The 18,469-nt window shown below is 41.3% G+C and overlaps 1 protein-coding gene across 7 annotated transcripts in view; it reads right to left on the bottom strand.

The window, feature by feature from the left end:
- Positions 1-18,469, bottom strand: part of LOC120372852 (protein FAM169B-like) — a 53,265-nt gene that overhangs the window by 20,876 nt on the left and 13,920 nt on the right. For 6 of the 7 annotated variants that reach the window (XR_005585219.1, XR_005585220.1, XM_039490290.1 and 3 more), the window contains exons 2-7: positions 17,063-17,155; positions 16,245-16,291; positions 14,293-14,426; positions 11,894-11,993; positions 5,405-5,490; positions 3,461-3,635 (exon numbers count right to left, since the gene is read on the bottom strand). Coding sequence is in view for 5 of the 7 variants with exons in the window: in XM_039490290.1 (XP_039346224.1) it covers positions 3,461-3,635; positions 5,405-5,490; positions 11,894-11,993; positions 14,293-14,426; positions 16,245-16,291; positions 17,063-17,064 (544 nt within the window). In the remaining 2 variants the exon portion in view is untranslated. The remainder of the gene's footprint in view (positions 1-3,460; positions 3,636-5,404; positions 5,491-11,893; positions 11,994-14,292; positions 14,427-16,244; positions 16,292-17,062; positions 17,156-18,469) is intronic. The other variant, XM_039490287.1, reaches the window with a different exon arrangement.

Below are 18,469 nucleotides of genomic sequence, written 5' to 3'. Positions count from 1 at the left end.
TCAACATACATTAATGCCTTATTACATGTCCCGTCAATCGCCAGAGTACCAGTGATAAATGCCACATGCCTTCCACTAAACAGAAATAGGCACACACCGGTTGGTGAGCTGTACAGTTGTGAATATAATAAGTCTAATGCTCATAAAAGATGATAGGTTCAAGGTCTTGGAAAATGAAGTCTTGTGTTTATCCATTCAACAGGTGTAGCATGGTCAGTATCAGCAGACATTTCCTCACATTGCCTTGCCAATATGTCTCAAACTTGACCTGAAGGAACTGTCTCTAGGAGCAACATAGGTGTTCAGTCCCCCTTCCCTTTCTCATGAGACTATCAAAAGAGACCCCAATAAGTGCTAGCTGTGAAGTGCATGTATCTCTATTAAGAACAGGACTATTACCAAGCTCAGGCCACTTAGGAGTTGGTGGATGGGAACGACTTTCAGACATCTCCAGCCTGAGCTAAACTTGACTCAGTGACTTCCATGTGAAAATCTGCCTCGGACAAAGACATGCTGTAACTAAATCTGCAGCGAAGACAGGAAGAGACTCCACCCATCCATATATCCAGCCACCCAGACTTGTGCTTTTAACTGTCCATCCCCTACAAATGTAGTTCTGCCGTATTTAGCTCCACTGAACCATGGTTTTTGATCTTGTCGTATTGTAGCTAATGGAAAGTTCACAGAAGAGACACACAGAGAGATGAGTACAGAATGAGCAGTAGAGTCTAAATTACTTAGCGGAGGGCGAAGAGCAGTGGATAAGTTGTTGTAGAGAGTGGAAATGCAGTTGGGATCACCTGGCAGGAGATCTGGCAATATGGAATTTCTTACACAGAGAAAACTTGATATATAATGTACACTACTCAGGGCAGCAACAGAAGAAACTCGCACCATGTAAATAGTATTAAAAAGGAATTCAAACTTTTTGAGGAATACCACTTCCAAAGAAGCAGGCAGAACTAGCTGAACTTGTTTGGGCTTCATAAATCCAGAGTCCCTTCCTAGGTGGTTTATTGTAAGAGACAGAGTATCAGATCAACAGGAGCATGTTTAGTATGACACAATTACAGAACCTCAGAGAGCGAGATTGCACAATGCACACAGCAAGCGAGCTTTACGTGATGAGCAAAGAGGGAAGTGAACAATCACAGTTTCAAGCTTCCCCAAAAGAGCTTGGAAAACGATTAGTAATTATGACATGGACCAAATACAAACAAATGCTGCTGCCAAAGACAAAAACACTGGCAACAAGATCCAGATGCTGACAAGTCTGGACTTTAAGCATTTGCATTTAATGTGAACCAAAAAGTGACTCCCAGTTTACCCGGAATCAGGTTCAGGTTGTCTGATATTCCACCCACAACAGACTACTCTGAAAACTTATTTTACTGAAGCATGAATCATTACAAACCAAATGTCTCTCTCCGAAAGCTTTGCTCCAAAATATTTATGGACTTAAAAGGGAAATGTACAGTTGTAACTGAAGTGTTTGCAAATTATAAAACAGCTCAACACAGTGTATTCATAGACATATCCAGGATTCCTTAATCATCGCCTGAGATGTGATTCACCACTAATAGCATACAGAAGAGCCAACTACACCTCAGAGTGGGGAGGGAGGGCAGAACTTCTCCTAGTGCTTCATCCCTTAGAAGGGCTACCAGGGGAGGGCAACTTTAATCTATTGTCTGAAATCCAAAGCAAGCCTGATTCCCCATCTCCCCCAGAGCCTTCGCCTCCCACTTTTGGGACCGTGCTGATTGATGGCCTTGAAGCAACCCAATTCACCTCCAAAAAGAGGTTCCATCACCAATTTCTCTGTACCTATTTTGCAACTTCATTTGAGCACCAAAGCCCAGTTTTAGTGTCGGCGCACTTTAACTTGGGACCAGTAACTGACCCAGAGACACATTCCACTGCAAATGTGGAGTCATTCCAGCGAGATGTTCTCCACACTGTTCTCTTCTGGCACCAATTTAGCCACTGTTGTGGCTTACCGTGGTACAAATATCCAAAGTGTAGATATCTTGAAATCAATGCAATGGGTCTGGACTTATATCAGACTTATCAGTTCATAGATTTTTTTCAGCCCAAAAAGGACTGTCTGAGCTAATCTAACATCCTGTCTACCAGAGGCAATTCAATTTCACCCAGTTACTGAGCCTAATAACTTGTGTTTGACTAAAGACTATCTTCCAGAGAGGCATCCAGTCTTGATCTGAAGACATTCAGAGATATAGAATCCACCACTTCCCTTGGTACTTTGTTCCAATGGTTTAAAATCTGTGCCTAATATGAATTTGTTTAGCTTTAACTTCCAGCCATTGTTTTTTGTTATACCTCTCTCACCTAGATTAAAGAGCCCTTTAACCATTAGTACCCAAGTATTTTCTCCCCGTGAAGGTACTTCTACCCTGTGATCAAGTCCCATCTTGATCTTCATTTTGTTAAACTAAACAGAGCTTTTAAGTTCCTCACTGTATGGCATTTTTTGCTGCCCTTGACTCATTTTTGTGGTTCTTTTCCCCATCCACCACAAGGGAGCAAGGGAGATTTAGGTTAAATATCATAGAAAATGTTCTAACTATCAGGGTAGTTACACTCTGGAATAAACTTCCAAAGGAGGTTGTGAAATCCCCATCATTGCAGGTTACGAACAGGTTAGACTAACACCTGTCAGACATAATCTAGGTTTACTTGGCCCTGCCTCAGAGCAGGGGGCTGGACTTGACGACTTCTTGAAGTCCCTCCCAACCCTACTTTTCTCTGATTCTGTTTTCAACTTCCTTTTTAGAATATGAACACCAGAACTGGCTAACGTATTCTGACCTCCCTACTTCGGGTCTCCATCTCCTCAGGGAGGCTCTGACAGGCAGCAGCCTCTCTCAGCACTGTAGCAGGGTGAAGCCTCTTAGGGAATTGGAGGCCTGAGGTTAGCCAACCCTGATTATTAAATAGGCACACCTGGGTTGGATCAGGTAATTCCCCATAAAAGGCAGCAGGTAGCTTCAGTGAAAGGGGAAGCTCAGGAGATTACTGGAAGTAAGAAAGGCTGCTGCTGCAGCAGAGATGACCCTGATACAAAGGGGTTTGGCAGCCAAAGCCAGAAACCTGAGGCCAGCCAGATACGGCTTGGGTGTGGTCTGCAAAAGCAGGAAAGCCAGGAAGGAGGAGGAATTGGAGACTGCTGGAATTTGAAGGGGTGCAGCTTTCCAAACAGTCCAGATCACACAGTGTAACCTAGAATAGAATTTGGTCCCATTGTGTTTTAATGGAAGTAATAGGAATGGCTTTCAAATTCTACGAGGGTAAGTTTCTCTGATTCATTCTCTACAATGGTATGCAGGTGATGTCTATCTAAACATGAAAATGGAAGCATAGGATTATTTACATTGTGGGGGAACTACATTTTTGGCAATATAGAACTGATGGGAATGTTTCTCTGAAATGACCTTACCTTTTATTTTGACTGTGTAAAAGGCAACAGCATCTCCATTCCTCCAGAATATTTTGGCAGACTCCTTGGCGGAATGAGATACAAAGAATGTATCATTAGCTGAACTCCTTTCTAACATTCCAAAAATAATGGAGTTGAGAACAAAGAGGACAATCCTTTCTCCAGATGTTTGGACCTTAGAGAAAAAATAAACAGACAAAAGAAAAATGAAGAGACTTCAGGGATTTTGCCTTCAAAAGAAAGTTTTGTTTTTGTTTTTTTGTTTTGTTTTTTTAAGAGGGTGGTGAATGCGTCCCACTCATTTGGGGTAAAAATGCCTCGTAAACCAGTTCAAATCATAGAAAGGTAGGGCTCGAAGGGACATCAAGAAGTCATCAAGTCCAGCCCCCTGTTGAGGCAAGACCAAGTAAATCAGTCCAACCAGTTCTTAGAAACCTCCAATGATGGGGATTCCACAACCTCGCTTGGAAACGTATTCCATAGCTTAACTACCCTTATAGTAGTTTTTCCTAATAGCTAACCTAACACTCCCTTGCTTAAGATTAAATCCATTACTTCTTGTTCCACCTTCAGTGATCACCACACACACCCTTCACAACAGCCCTTAATGTATCTGAAGACTGTTACTAGGTTCCCCCCCTCTGTCTTCCTTTCCCGAGACTAAAGATGGTAAAAGAGAAATAATAATAATTGCCCTTAGATATCACCCTCCATTTATAAAGCTTGCCAATGCACCTGCGGAGTACACTTTCACAGATGGGGAAACTGAGGCACAGGGAGGTGACGTGATTTGCCCATGGTCACAGTGAACCAGTGGCTTAGCTGGATATAGAACTGGAGTGTCCTGGACTATCCACGCTCAGAAGTGTACTAAAAGGAGAATACCTATGCTACCCTGTCTCTATTGACCGAAATGTGTGGGTATTGCATGTCACAGGAAACAACATATACCTGAGACAAAATTACTCAAAACATGTTAAAAGGGATCAAGGAGCCAAAATACTTTTTTCATGCTCCACTGCTACAGAAGAAGCTTAAGAAACAGCTGCGTAGAGCCAGTGCTGCTGTCCAAAAGCCTACCTGCAGATTGGGGGATGGGTTTACTCCCCAAACCTCCCCCCTTAGTTCCCTATGCAAAACCTGTTAAATCAGGCTGCCTATGGGGAGAGATGAATTAAACCCTGCATGATTAAAAATGTCATAGAATCAGGGAAAGAATGCACAGGAAAGGAGCCAGGAAGCACCCATCTGGGAGATGGAGGGGTAGGTGGGAAACGTGAATAAAGAAAGACAAACTTGTTTGCTGCATGGCAATGCAAATCCTACATACACTAAGCAACTGACTTCTTCGCAGTTGTGACTAGATTAAATTAAAAGTCAGTAATATCTCTCCATCTATTCTCCCAAAACAAGATTGTTGCATCAGACCAAGGGTATTTATTTGCAGAGAGAATAAAATAAAAAATCCACCATTAAATAAGAACAGCTCAATAAATTAAATGCAATCTAAAAAACATATAAGGCAGAAACCTTTGTAAATGGCCAGATAAGATACTGTGCCAAAGGGTAAGAAGACTGATCTTCACAACAGATGGTCAATCAAGCAGCACTACTGTGCAGGGTTATTGTTAATGCAATAATTCAGTTTATCTGATTGCTTCTTTACCTGCTAAAGGGGGCAACCTCGAAAATAATGGAGAGAGAGAGAGAGAGAGAGAGAGAGAGAATGACCAACAGATGAATCATGAATAGGACATAGAAAATTAATATTTATTCAGGAAGTGGGGGTGGCACTGTGCAGTAGGGAGACCAAAACCAGGCCAGAGGAGTATACAGCATAAAGCACAAAAGATATATAATATGATGAAAGACAAATCCAAACACACAGAGCAATATATGGTCACCACAGCTGGAACGCTCCACAATAAAGGCAATTGTCTGTACCTGTATAAGCCCTTCTCTAGAGGAATCAGCTGTCTTCACTATATCTTCAATGGGCCACCAGGACTGGTTAAGGTAAATTGCCAAAACTAAAAGAAGAAACGGGGACACATTAACTCAAAATAGCTGCTGCAAAGACCACTGTCAAGCAAATTCACTGGTAAGAGTAAAAGGAAGATCAACATTTGGAAAGCTGGTTGCCCGAAGTTAGCTACCTACATAAAAGTGGCCTGATTTTTCAGCAGGAAACCGAACACGGGTTTCAGGTCTAGGCTAGAGCCCTAACCACTAGATCATTGTTAAGGCTGCGAGTTTGTCATGGAAATCATGGAAGTCAGGGATTCTGCGACTTTCCATGACCTCTGTGACTTCTGCAGCAGCTGGCACGCCTAGCTCAAGGCAGTGCGCCAGTCGCACTGGCCATTGCTGGGGCAGTCTTGGGGCCCCTCTGTCCTCCCCCCACCCTCAGCAGCAAAGTTTGGGTGTGGGAGGGGGCAGAGGACTGGGGCACCAGGTGGGATGAGGCAGACTCTGGGTGGTGCTTACCTGGGGGACCCCCCCAGAAATGGCAACATCCCCCTTGCTCAGCTGCTAGGCAGAGGCATGGCCAGGCAGTTCTGCACACTATCTCTGCCCAGGACACCGCCCCTGCAGCTCCCATTGGCTGGGAACCACAGCCAAAGGGAGCTGCAGGGGCGGTGCCTGCAGGCGGCAGCAGCATGCAGAGCTGCCTGGCTACACCTCCGCCTAGGATGGAACTGAGCAAGGGGGGATGTCACCACTTCCGGGGAGCCCCCAAGGTAAGCACTGCCCAGAGCCTGCCTCACCCCATCCAGTGCCCCAATCCTCTGCCCCCTCCCCACACCCAAACTGAGTTGTCTGCTGCTGCTGGGGGTGGGGGAGGAAGGTGCAGAGCCAGGTAAGGAGCGTGCCGGCCCTGCCAACCCTGCCCCACCAATGGGGGTCCCAGGCCACGCACCACCACCCATGCCCCCCCAGGACCTGGGCTGCCCTCCTCCAGCACCGGCAGGGCCCTCAGGCAGCCCTCCCCCCAAGTTTTAGTCATGGGTATTAAGTAAAAGTCATGGACAGGTCCTGGGGCCATGAATTTTTGTTTACTGCCCATGATCAGTCCATGACTTTTAACTAAAAATACCCGTGACTAAAACGTAACCTTAATCATCGTGTCCCTCTCTAAACCATCCTACCAGGGACAAGCACCAGGGAGCGAAGAACCATCCACCCAACCAAGGCCAAATTTACAGACAAGCAAGTGAAAAGGCATTAATCGGAGTGTCATCATTTACCTGTTTTAGCCCCAGGTTAGACAAATGTTTCTAATGTGCACAGGTTAGTTTCTCTTTTTTGCTTCAAGCTTTACTAGCTCCCAGTGGGCTTTGAGTCCAGGGTTATTGCTTAGTTAACCTATATTTTGAATAAATTATTAAGGTACATGCCAAAACGTGTTACACTTTGTGCCTTGAGTTTAACAAGAAAGGACCAACTGCAGTTGCCTGTGTATACCACCAGATCCAATTAATTAAATATTATGCACTTACTGGCACAGGGGTTTAATATTCTTTCTATGATGGATTCAATCTGTTCCCTCAATCCCTTCACCCCACTTTCCAGTGCAAGCGGGACTGCACCATTACATATCCATGAAACATGCAGCTACCAAAGAAAGCACAGTCAGACAAAGGGATATAATGGGCCAGACTTTGACTCCATTGGCAGCTGTATGAGGTTAACCCCAAAACGGATTTGGCATGAAACCTACACTCCCACCATTACCCAACACACACACACTAAACACAAAGTGTGATGATCAGAAAAGTTTGAAAAAACGTTGCTGAAAATAGGGAGGTGCATAAACACATTGTGAGGAACTACTTAACTTTTATGGAACATTTACTGTGCTATTCAATAATTTAAGGAATCGGGGGGGTGGATACACTAGCTGGCATAACAACTGTCACATCATATTACTTGGGCTACTTCATCTACAGAGATGCCTCCCTTGGAGAAAAACACTTCCCCGAATTCCATGTGAATGTATGTACTTTCTTCTAAAATTATCATTTTTAAAGTAAACATCCAGTTCACAGTTTAACCTATGGATGTTTCCACACACTCTCATTCTCATCTTGTAAACAATTTTGTGTTTTGAACACAGGTAAGTTTCAGAAGATCGAGTTCTCCTTGATCTCATCCTTTCCATGTTTTATCGCTCTCCCCAAAACTGACATTTGATGAGTAGAGGACAGAAGGGATGATCAGCCATTCCACTACTGGATATATGGTTCATGGAAAATGGAGAGTATGTGAAATATCAGACCCACTGGCATTTTTTCCTTTTGTTGCTGTTCTAGATATTAGGCAGTATTGTGCTTAACAACATTGAACTGAACGAGGCCTAAAAAAAATCTGTGACTGTGATTGCACAATCTCTTCTATTGATTGGCAAAGAGAAGAATTTTCCCCCATGCACAGGACTGCATTTAATTTTCACTTCCTACTGTACAGTGGCCAAATGTTGCTACAGTCATATACAAGTGTTTCCATTTTATCGCTTTGAATCAGATGCCCAATCAGCACCCAAATACAGAGAAAAGCGAGAAAATTCAAGCAACATCCAGCATGGGTTTTTTTTTCTCCACTCTTCCCCTGAATCTGACCTCAAACATACATTTTGAGACCCCAGGGAAGCATGGGATACAATCTAATTTGAAGCCAACACTGAATTTTTTTTTAAAGGAGGTATAAAGTATTTGCACTGTTTCTTACAATATCCAAGCTAGACATTCCACAATTCTTGCAGTTACTCTTCTATTTATTCCTGGAAATATTTTGGTGTTTTATGGTGTGCACAGGACTTCAAGATACCTGCCATTCATTTTGCCTCCGTTCTCAGTAAGCTGAGTCTAATAGTACTTCCTTACCTCACAAGGGTGCTCTCAGAGTAAATATATTAAAGATAGGGAGGTTCTGAGATACTAGTAATGGGAACCAAATAAGTACCAGCAATAGATTCCCTTCAACCAGATTCTGTTTTCCCACTACAATTAATTTTTTACCAGTGATTTGTTGTGACTATCCTATGATAAATGTTCTGTGGCATCTAGCAGTTACTAGAAATCATGCTCACTGAAAAATATTTCAAGCAGGGACAGCACATTCAGTATTTAGAATGTTAATTTAGGGCTGTAAAGATATTAATCACCCCATACTATGTTCTAGTAGCCCTTGCAACACAATTTACATTCTCATATAAATGCTCATGGTAACACACAGCCCACCATAAACAAACATACATCTCCAACCCAAATAAAGACTGAGAGTGACTTCTGTGGAAGAGCAACCCAAATATTTCTCTCCACTGCATACCATCCACTTCAGATCTTGTTTAGACATAGAGACTGGAATCTATATCCCTGCACCCTATCACATATCATTACCATACTGTAATAATATTAAAGAGTAAGGGAAACTTCAGAATGATGTCAAATGTATGGCATTTAGCAAAGCTGACTGTGATGTAACTATTTAGGCTGAATGTTACAAAAAAGGCATGGCTCATTCAAATCAAACCACTCATATGGTCATATGAATATAAAATACAATAATGAAATAAGCACTAAACTTTGCATTTATGAAAACACCAATTTACATAAAATGGACAGACTTAAAACATGTGGAGTTACGGGGGGCATTTTATACCCGGAGAAATCAAAAGCTGACAAAAATAATCTGCTACCTAGAAAAGCATTTGAAAAATAACAGTTAAAATGCTTCTGTATACAAGAAAGGATCGACGGGGTGACTTCACAGAGCTTATGAATATGTATTATTGTGCATTCTTTATAAAGAAAAAAATAAAGTTTGGTATAAATAGGAAACATTTTTAAAATACATGGAGTTTTGCCATGTGTTATCAGTACATAAACCATGGAGAGAGAATGTCAAGTAAAGTCCTATTAAATGCATATTTAAAGGGTACTACTAAAAAACAGATTATGTACCCTTACTTAAATGAGCAATCTTGTTGATCCCAGTGGAACTACAGGATCAGACCCAAGGTTTGCAAGAATTTTTTAGAATCATCTCCCCCACATGAGATTTAAAGTCCTCCTGCTGCTTACTACACAGAGAAGTCCCTATTCTGCTAAGTTTAAGCATCTACTGTAGATAACTATTAGGAAGTTTAGACTCCAGAACTCATGTGTTTGACGTGGCGATAGACCTTGTTTCTTTATGTACACAGATCTCATTAATTCACAGTGTTTCTATTACTACTTGACTAAGTTGCTAAATATTCATGCTGTATGCACTCTATTTCTTCCACCTGTATATAGTCAGTGATTCTTCATGATCCCTTTTTGGATATCGTAATGCATTATTATACCTATGCATCCCCCTTCTTGAACAAACCAATCTGCCTCATCACTGTTCTCAGTTACTCCCATTTGAAGTCAAACTGATAGAGATGCACAATGGCAATTACACTCAGAATTAGGCCTGCAGTAGGTAGAGTTCTTTTTTCCCCTAAATGGTATCAGTGCAAAAAAATGATATTCCATTCATGAAAATGTTAATGCTGATGTGTAAACCACTGTCAGGAAAGGATCTGTAGCTTTAAAGGACCCATACAGTTCTTTGGCTGTGTCTGTGTGCCAGGAAGTTTCTCTCTTTCTGCTGACTGAATCCCAGCCAGTGAGTAAATTATCAGTCCAGCATGGGATAGCACATGGAATGGGAAGTTGTTCTGAAGTACAATATAAAACCAGCCGCAGGTGAGTTTAATCTATTTTTTGTTCATGTGAGAAGACTTCCAGCTTCCAGTTGTTTAGCTGTGATGGGGTCTGAGTCAGCCAACTGAACCAGCGTGTGATAACAGAGCACAGTATAAAGTTCACATTTTAACATAGCATAGGACAGTTATCTGACACATTAAGGACTGGACTCTGAACACTAGCTTGCCTTGTCTTTCTTTGTAATATTTCTTATAACAATAATATTGGCTGCAAATCTTTTCTACTGAAAATGTATAGCTTATACCTTCAGAAATAAAATACTCAGAGGCACTTTGAATTGCAGTGATGTTTTTAGCTTATTGCTGTATTGTGGGAGAAGAGGGACTGAGAGAGAGTCAAAAGCACAGATTGTAGAGTGGCGTGAGTTCCAAACAGAGTTTGGAGTGAGCAAAAGACACCTTGGTTTAACATTTTCTGACTCCCATATTATACCCTTATACATATATATTAAAGAAGGGTTACATAAAAGTTTGCCTCCCTAGATAGGACTTGAACTCTTGTGGATCTTAGACAGTTGGGACAAGCTTATTCAACGGGGGGACTATTTAATACATTGGCCTGGTGTACATGACAGTTTCTTTCTAGTAGCTTCTCCCAAGACTATATAACCTCCTGTTTTCCAGCAGCTCAAAGAGCTCTCTTTTAGTTCAAGCAGTAGAAGCCTGTGCTTTTGGTGCTAAATGACTTGGATTCAATCCCTGCTGAAGACTATGGCATCATAGCTTGCTATTTATTTTCAGTGTTGTAAGTCCCAGACAGGGTTATGGCCACACAGTCTATTGACTGATGGAATTAAACAGAAAGAAACCAGGCTGTGTGTAGGAACACACACTGTGTAAAGCAGTAATCCTTGATGGGTGGACAAAAACACTAAGACGTAATCATAACCCAAATCTCTAGGACCTGGTGATAACCCAGCCAATGACTTGTGGAGTAGAAATGCCAGTAAGCACACACCCATTTCTAGGAATAATAACTGCAGTGATGTGCCCATTTAAGGTCACCATATGGCTGTAACAAGAAAAACTCAAGCATTACTAGTAAGCAGTGCATAAACTGGCACAGAGTTTAAAGCAGACTGCTGGAGACCTGCCAATAAAATGAGTTTAATTCAGTTCCTGACTGCATGTCTGGATTTACCTCTCACAAGCCAGTCCAGAAATATGGGCCAATTAAACCTAGAACTGAGGAGGTGGCTACCACAAAGGAAAAATACAAAATACAGGAATGTTAGTAAGCTACAATCTATCATAACATATCAGAATTTTTTGCACTTCTATATGTCCTATCTTTCAAGAATCTCAAAGCTCAAACCAAACATTAATTAAGTTTCACAACATCCCTGTGAGATAGAAATGTATGATTATCCCCATTGTACAAATGCAGAGGGAGAGGAAGAGAGATTTACCCAAGGCTAGTCTTCTAGTCAGCAGCTGAACTTGGAACAGAACCCAGAGACCTGACTGCCAATCTCCCATTCTAGCTGTTAGGTTGCCTGCACAGATTGCCTTTTAAAACATTTTCTTTACATATTAGCTAAATCTACTTCATGTTCAAAACACGGCATGGAGTTAAAGTACTGTTGTTCTAGAAATTTGCTTACATCCACTGGGCATCATTTAAGTAAGACAAAAAGTATAATCATTCAATTTTCAAGATATATTGACACAAATCTCACCTCTTTCTTTAGCCTGTGGATCTGTTAACACCAAAATTTTATATTTTGGGTCTTCTCGGTACACAGGAAGGAAACGTACACAGGAATCTTCAAGTTTAACCTAAAAACAGGCATTTAGGTGTTTTAAGCCGTTGAGCTGGCAAAAAAGCATTTGAATTATAAGCAGCACATACAGTAGGTCTTACTACACGTAAGCAAGGTGGACTATTCAAGGTAAAAACTTGCACCTGGAACCAGCGTTCACCAATTCATCAATGTCAGAACACTAGGGACAAGTATATTTGTTTCGCCTCTGAGCTACTTAGGAAATGTAACTCCGCATACTGCATGTGACCTTCCTGAGAAATCTTAGTATCTTCTGTTGATTCGATCTCTTTCTTTGCATGCTACATCATCATCAGACATCACAGTGGCACCCGTGAACACCGCCTTAAGTAAAAGTCAGGTGCTGTTTTTATGTCAAATCCTACTGTTTTGGTTTTGATTTGTGAGTTAATTTAGCACTCATGGAAGTGAGAGACAAACAGCACAAGCATGAATCTGGCATAGCTGGACCAGCTTTCCTTGCACAGAACTCTGCCAATGCACTTCCACCCTGACCTGCAATAATCCTCTTGAGCAAGGCTGCCAACTATGACACGCTGTACAGTGGTCTGAGTAAATGGAACGACAACAATCTAAGATACTTGACAACAATCTAATATGCATTAAAGAACCATTGGCCCCATCACCTGAGGCAGGTTTTAACCTAGGTCTACAGAAGCAAAAGGCTCAGGGACTAGTCAGACTAACTAGGGACTAGTCAATCACAGCAATCTTCATCCCTAAATTCTTAGGTGTATATTATCCCAGAGTAGGGGTAACAGAGGTTGTTAGCTCAGATATCTACGGTCTTCTTGGAGGGAGATAAGCTCAGTTTATTTTTGATTTATAAAATATCAGAATTCATTGAAGCTTTTATTACAGTTTATAGGACAGAAAGAAACAGCTAGAAAATTCTTGTTACTTATCCTCTTTGTTAACTGTATTATTCTGCATGTGCAGATCAGACAAGAACAAAATTAAATACAAAATTAAGTCTGAAGTAATATTTAAGGTCTCACTACAAGCCATAAAATCAAGATACTTCAGACTTGAAGCCGAAACTCCATTCTTTAGCTCTAGGTATTGTGGAGACTCAGCATTGCGTAGTGTTCTAAGCCCCCCACCCCCTAACTCAGGGGTGGCCAACCTGTGGCTCCAGAGCCACATGCGGCTCTTCAGAAGTTAATATGCGGCTCCTTGTATAGGCACCGACTCCGGGGCTGGAGCTACAGGTGCCAACTTTCCAATGTGCCAGGGGGTGCTCACTGCTGATGTATTACTGTGGCTCTTTGGAAACGTACGTTGGTAAATTCTGGCTCCTTCTCAGGCTCAGGTGGCCACCCCTGCCCTAACTGAACACCAGATGGGCTGGTAACACTGCATCCCTGCATGACGGGTTAAGCTAAGGACAGAGTAACAGCCCTTTGTATTTAACCTTACAGATGGTTATGATCTTGGTCCACTAGAGGGCATTAAAAGAATACTGTAAGATGAGTCACCCTTACTTCTCAGACAATATGAAAGTTACCCCACCCACATGAACTGACTTTTTCTAGAAATTACTACAAAATATTTTCCAAAACTGTTTAGAAGCCACCATATTCCACACAAAACGTTATTTCGGCTAAGTGGCATTGCTTCAGCACTGTGTAACGATATAGACACAGCTGCTCCAACAGAAACTTTCATTGTGTGGAAAGGGGCCCACATAGTGAAAGGTTTCATACAATGATTGAAGTTAGAAATGAAAAAGACCTATCTAGTCATATCCTGCCCATCCTGCCCATCTCCCAGCCAATGCAGGATTGGTCCCTGCAGCTCTATCACTGAAGAGTTTTTATTCAATCTGTCAACCATTTCTGATCAGAGCTTGCGTGCAAGAGCACACATTAGAAAATTTCATTGTGTTTATTGCTGACTCACAACAGAAAGAACAAATCTCTACAACAGTAAGGAAATTCACTATATCATTTAAACTAGCCTGAACTGCAAGAGCTGCAGATTTTGGATCTAGTCCGAGACACCCTCCAAATTCAATTTTGGTTCAATCCCAATATGAAGGTAGGGTCCAGACACAAAATTCAGATTTGGACTTAAAATTTTGGTGGTTTTCAGATCTAGTCTTTTGGTTTACGTTTACCTCTAGTCTATGAGGGTAAAATATTTACAATCTGATTGATTGAATCTGAAACTTTAAGTGATTTTTATCCTTGCCACACTAGCTATATTCAAACAGATTCTGGCCACTAGCACTTGAAATTGCCTTTCATCAATATCTAAACACACTTTCTATTTGGGAAATGTAATTATATTACCTTCTCTCCACCAGGAATGGAAAAAAACTCAGGAGATGATGAAGCTCGCTGCAAAAGTTTCTCATAGTAGGCCTCAGCTGCTTCTTGGATAACCTCAGGATTACCTGCTAAAATATCTACTGGATAAAGGTGTCCTATGGATAAAATAATACACAAGGTCATTTCTTTTGTAATGAAAGTAGCTACATACATTGTAAAACCCTGAACCTGCAAAAGGATCTGAGTGGGTGGACCCTTATATACCCCAATAGCCTTTTGTAGAATCACGGCCTAAAACGGAAGAGAGTAAAATTACATCTATCTTCTCATGTTATTTAAGCTATTTTTGCAGAACAGAACCATGGCAGTATCAGTCCACATTCGCTGCCTTTCAGTTCAACAGGGACTTTGTTAAATGTGTGTAGATAATTCAGCCTCCTGCTCAACTTAAAGTGGGAGAGCACAGATCAAAGTGGTTTTCTTAAAAATGCAGCCCCTGATTGTTAATGCTTATCTAAAAATAAAACAGGGGGAAATACCTCCTCAGTGCTTTTGCCATTTTTGGAAGGCCTTTTACAAGTCAATCTGTCTGCTGCGTACAATTACAGCACCACTCTCTCTTTCTGTACAGTCACTTCTACTGGTCATAGTCATGATGATGAATATAATCCAGAGAAAAAGTACTCACAGAGGCATTCCCATAATGATTATTATCTTTTTATGCAATTATGGGCCTTACTGCTGCAGGATATTACTTAAAGATATAAGCTACTAGTATGCAATATATATATATATGAATAAGAATATTAATTTTCACACCATCTTAGATGCCAATTATTACAAGGGATATGAAATGCCACACACCAAGGTGTTAAGCCGCTGCCTGCAGAGGATCAGGAAACAATTGCTCCTCTTTATAATACAGTATAATTAACTAGATCCATTGGGCCACTCTTGGAGACTGAATATCCTGTGAGATGGATCAGCAGTCTTATGAAGTCTTCAACTCGAGAGGGCAATATTCCCAATTTAAGGGGCTCAACATTGACTAACTCCATCTGCAACTGCTGTAAACCCAAAATGAATATCAAAACCAGCTCCACCGCGAAGCTACGTTTAGGGAAAGTGGATCTTAGCCTTGATTCCCCCCTCTTTTTCACAATGATATGCTCCCACATGGCAGTTCCCATTTAGGAGGATAAAGTGAAACAACGACGACATAGTTAGTAAGGCAGCATACAGTAAGGAATGAGTGGAAGGATTTTTTAGTAGTTAGGGTACTAGCCTGAGATTTGGGCAACGTGGGTTCAATTTCCTGCTTTGGCAAAGACTTCCTGTGTGACTTTGGACAAGGCACTCAGGTCTTGTCTACCACCCTGGGGCAAACAGGGGTTTTCACTCACTTGTGGGTTTTCTTTTTCATGAAAATGCCTTGCGACCAATTCTTATTTCAAACTAACTGGTCATTTGTTGTAAATTGGATAACCCACTTTGAAAGTGGGTTAGTTCACTTCAGGATGAGCTAGTACAGAAAAAAGTGTGTGTGGACGCATCTGTCTTTCAGCATAACTTCTGCCTCTGGCAGTCCTCCCACTGCTATCCCAAACTACGTTGCTTTGCACCTGGATCTACTTGTCTCTCTGTGTGCCCGCTACTACTCTGGGATCATGTTTAATTACTGACGCACAGCTAGGAGTGACCCGTTTGCGATTGCACATGCCTGGATTCTTGTACCCTTCTCAGCATTAAAGCAGCCATGTCTCATGCCTCCACATGGACCCATGGATTCCCTTGAGATCTGGAGAGAGATGTTGGTCCAGTACTGCCTGAAGAGCAGCCACCAGAGTGCCAGGCTACACAACATATAGCAAAGCAAATGATGGGAGGGATCACTCCCAAGATAAGTTTCAATGCCGCAACAAAGAAAAGGAGCTTTAGCAGAGTTCTTAATAAAAAAATTAAAAAAAACAAACCTTTGTGGATGCACTGATTCAGAGGGAAGTAGATTGTGTCCACCCACCTGGATTTAATTATTTTGGATAAATTAATCCACAAAAGCATACATGCAAAAACACAGTCCGCAAAAGAATCCCGGTGTAGACAAGCATAAGTACAACTATACTAGGTCAGACCAAATATCCATCTAGCCCAGTATCCTGTCTTCCAACAGTTCATTCCTGAGGGAATGAACAGAACAGGCAACAACCAAGTGATCCATTCCCTGCCACCCACTGCCAGCTTCTGGCAAGCAGAGGCTAGGGACACCATCCCTGCCCATCTTGGCTAATAACCATTGATGGACCTATCCTCCATGAATTTATCTTGTTCTTTTTTTAACCCTGTTATAGTCTTGGCCTTTACAACATCCTCTGACAAGAAGCTCCACAGGTTGACTGTACGTTGTGTGGCCTCAGGTCCTCCTCTGCAAACATGAGGATAAATATATTACCAATTGTTAGACAATCAAATACTACCCTAATGGGGACTATACCTCTGCAAACAAGAGGATAAATATATTACCAATTGTTAAGCAATCAAATACTATCCTAACGGAGACTATACAAGTATGATAGACGGAAATAATGCTTTCCCTATGAAAATAAGAACATAGGATCTGATGCCCCAGATCAAACCATTAGTCCATCAAGTCCAGTATCTGGGCTCTGGCAGTGGTCGTTACCCAATTCCTTAAAAAGAATGTAAGAAACCAAAACCCTTAATTCATCGATGTTCATTGCTATACAAGGGGGTTTAAAAACTCACTCCTGGCCTTTGCAAGCGATCAGCTTACATCCTGAAGTTTGATAGCAGTGCTATGTAGTCAGAATGCTGAACAGTAAATCTCTAAAGGCTGATGTGTAAATGTTTTTTGTCACGTTTGTATCTGAGAAAATGAGAAAGAAAGGAAGAAGCGTTACAACATTGTCAAGTCAATTCACATTATAAAATCCTAACCAGCAGAAAGAAAGCTTGCTGCAGTGGCCTCCCACACATGTACTTTGCAATAACAATCCATATAAGGAAAACAGGACATGTAGTATGTTAAAAACAAAATGAAGGATTATTATTAAATGCTCTGGTAAGTTATTTTTAAATACAGGAATGTCCTGTATGATTGTTTTCAATTATTTAAAACAAAATCTGTACATAAGGATTTAATTTTACCGGATGTATGCTGACACAAAAAGCAAGATATTGGGCCTTTCAAAATATGCAACTGATGAGCACAGCACTCACAATGGTCTATCCTGTTACTTAATGAATAAACATGATTTTGCCTTCTTCCTCACAGAGAAAACACCTAGTACCTTTCAGTTACACAAGCTTTTCCAGTACCTAGTAGGTCTGTATTGCAAGTTAAAAGTGATCATTTGTAGAGTTACGTGATCAAATAAAGATGTTAATGACACAAGCCAAAAATTGAAGCATTAAGTACCAATGCTGGTCAACATCCTGTCAGTACAGCCCTCTAGATGAGTCACTTTTTTCCCTCAAATAAATAATTTGTTCAGTTTGTTCAACTCCCTCTTCACTTTAGGTTGCAATTTTCAAAAGCAGCAACGGGAATCAGAACATGTTCCTTTGTAAGTCAACAGGACTTGTGCTTCTAACTCACTTAGGCACTTCTGAAAATCCCATCTTTAAAAGTTTGGAAATCTAGTTGCCAAATGCAGGTAGAGGAGAGGCCATCGAGTTATTTTGGGTTTTCACGTTAACCTCTGTGAGCCTCAATCTTCCCATGTGTGTAAGGGGGGCAGGAGGGGAGAGAGGAGGAAATCACACTTACCCTGCTACATAAAGTACTTTCAAATGCACAAATGTAAAAGAGCTGCAAAAGTCCTAAGTATTATTAATGATTATTATTATTATTATTACGCATTTTATTCACAGCAAATAATTACGGCTGGCTAAAGAAAGAAGAAGCGATAAAGATTTTAAAAATCTAATCGCCAGTTTTAGCAGTTTAACAGTTTAACTTTGCTGCTTTCCTTTTAAAGCAATGTTTTTCTGTGGATGCCTGGGGCTTGAGGCCCCTTTCGGCAGCTCAGGAGACTGAGAGCTTTAAGTTCCAAGGACAGCTTTATAAAACCAATTTAAATTACAGGATTTCATTACCGAGTTTGATCCTATGCAGCAGCAACAACAAAAGAGTACACTGTACTAGCCGAAGCGGAATGGTTTTTAAACAGGCAACGCA

Source organism: Mauremys reevesii, linkage group 10 (assembly GCF_016161935.1).
Source record: "Mauremys reevesii isolate NIE-2019 linkage group 10, ASM1616193v1, whole genome shotgun sequence".
Classification (NCBI taxonomy): Eukaryota; Metazoa; Chordata; order Testudines; family Geoemydidae; genus Mauremys; species Mauremys reevesii.
Note: the sequence above shows the minus strand (reverse complement) of the source record. Positions and strands in the feature narration are given on the sequence as shown.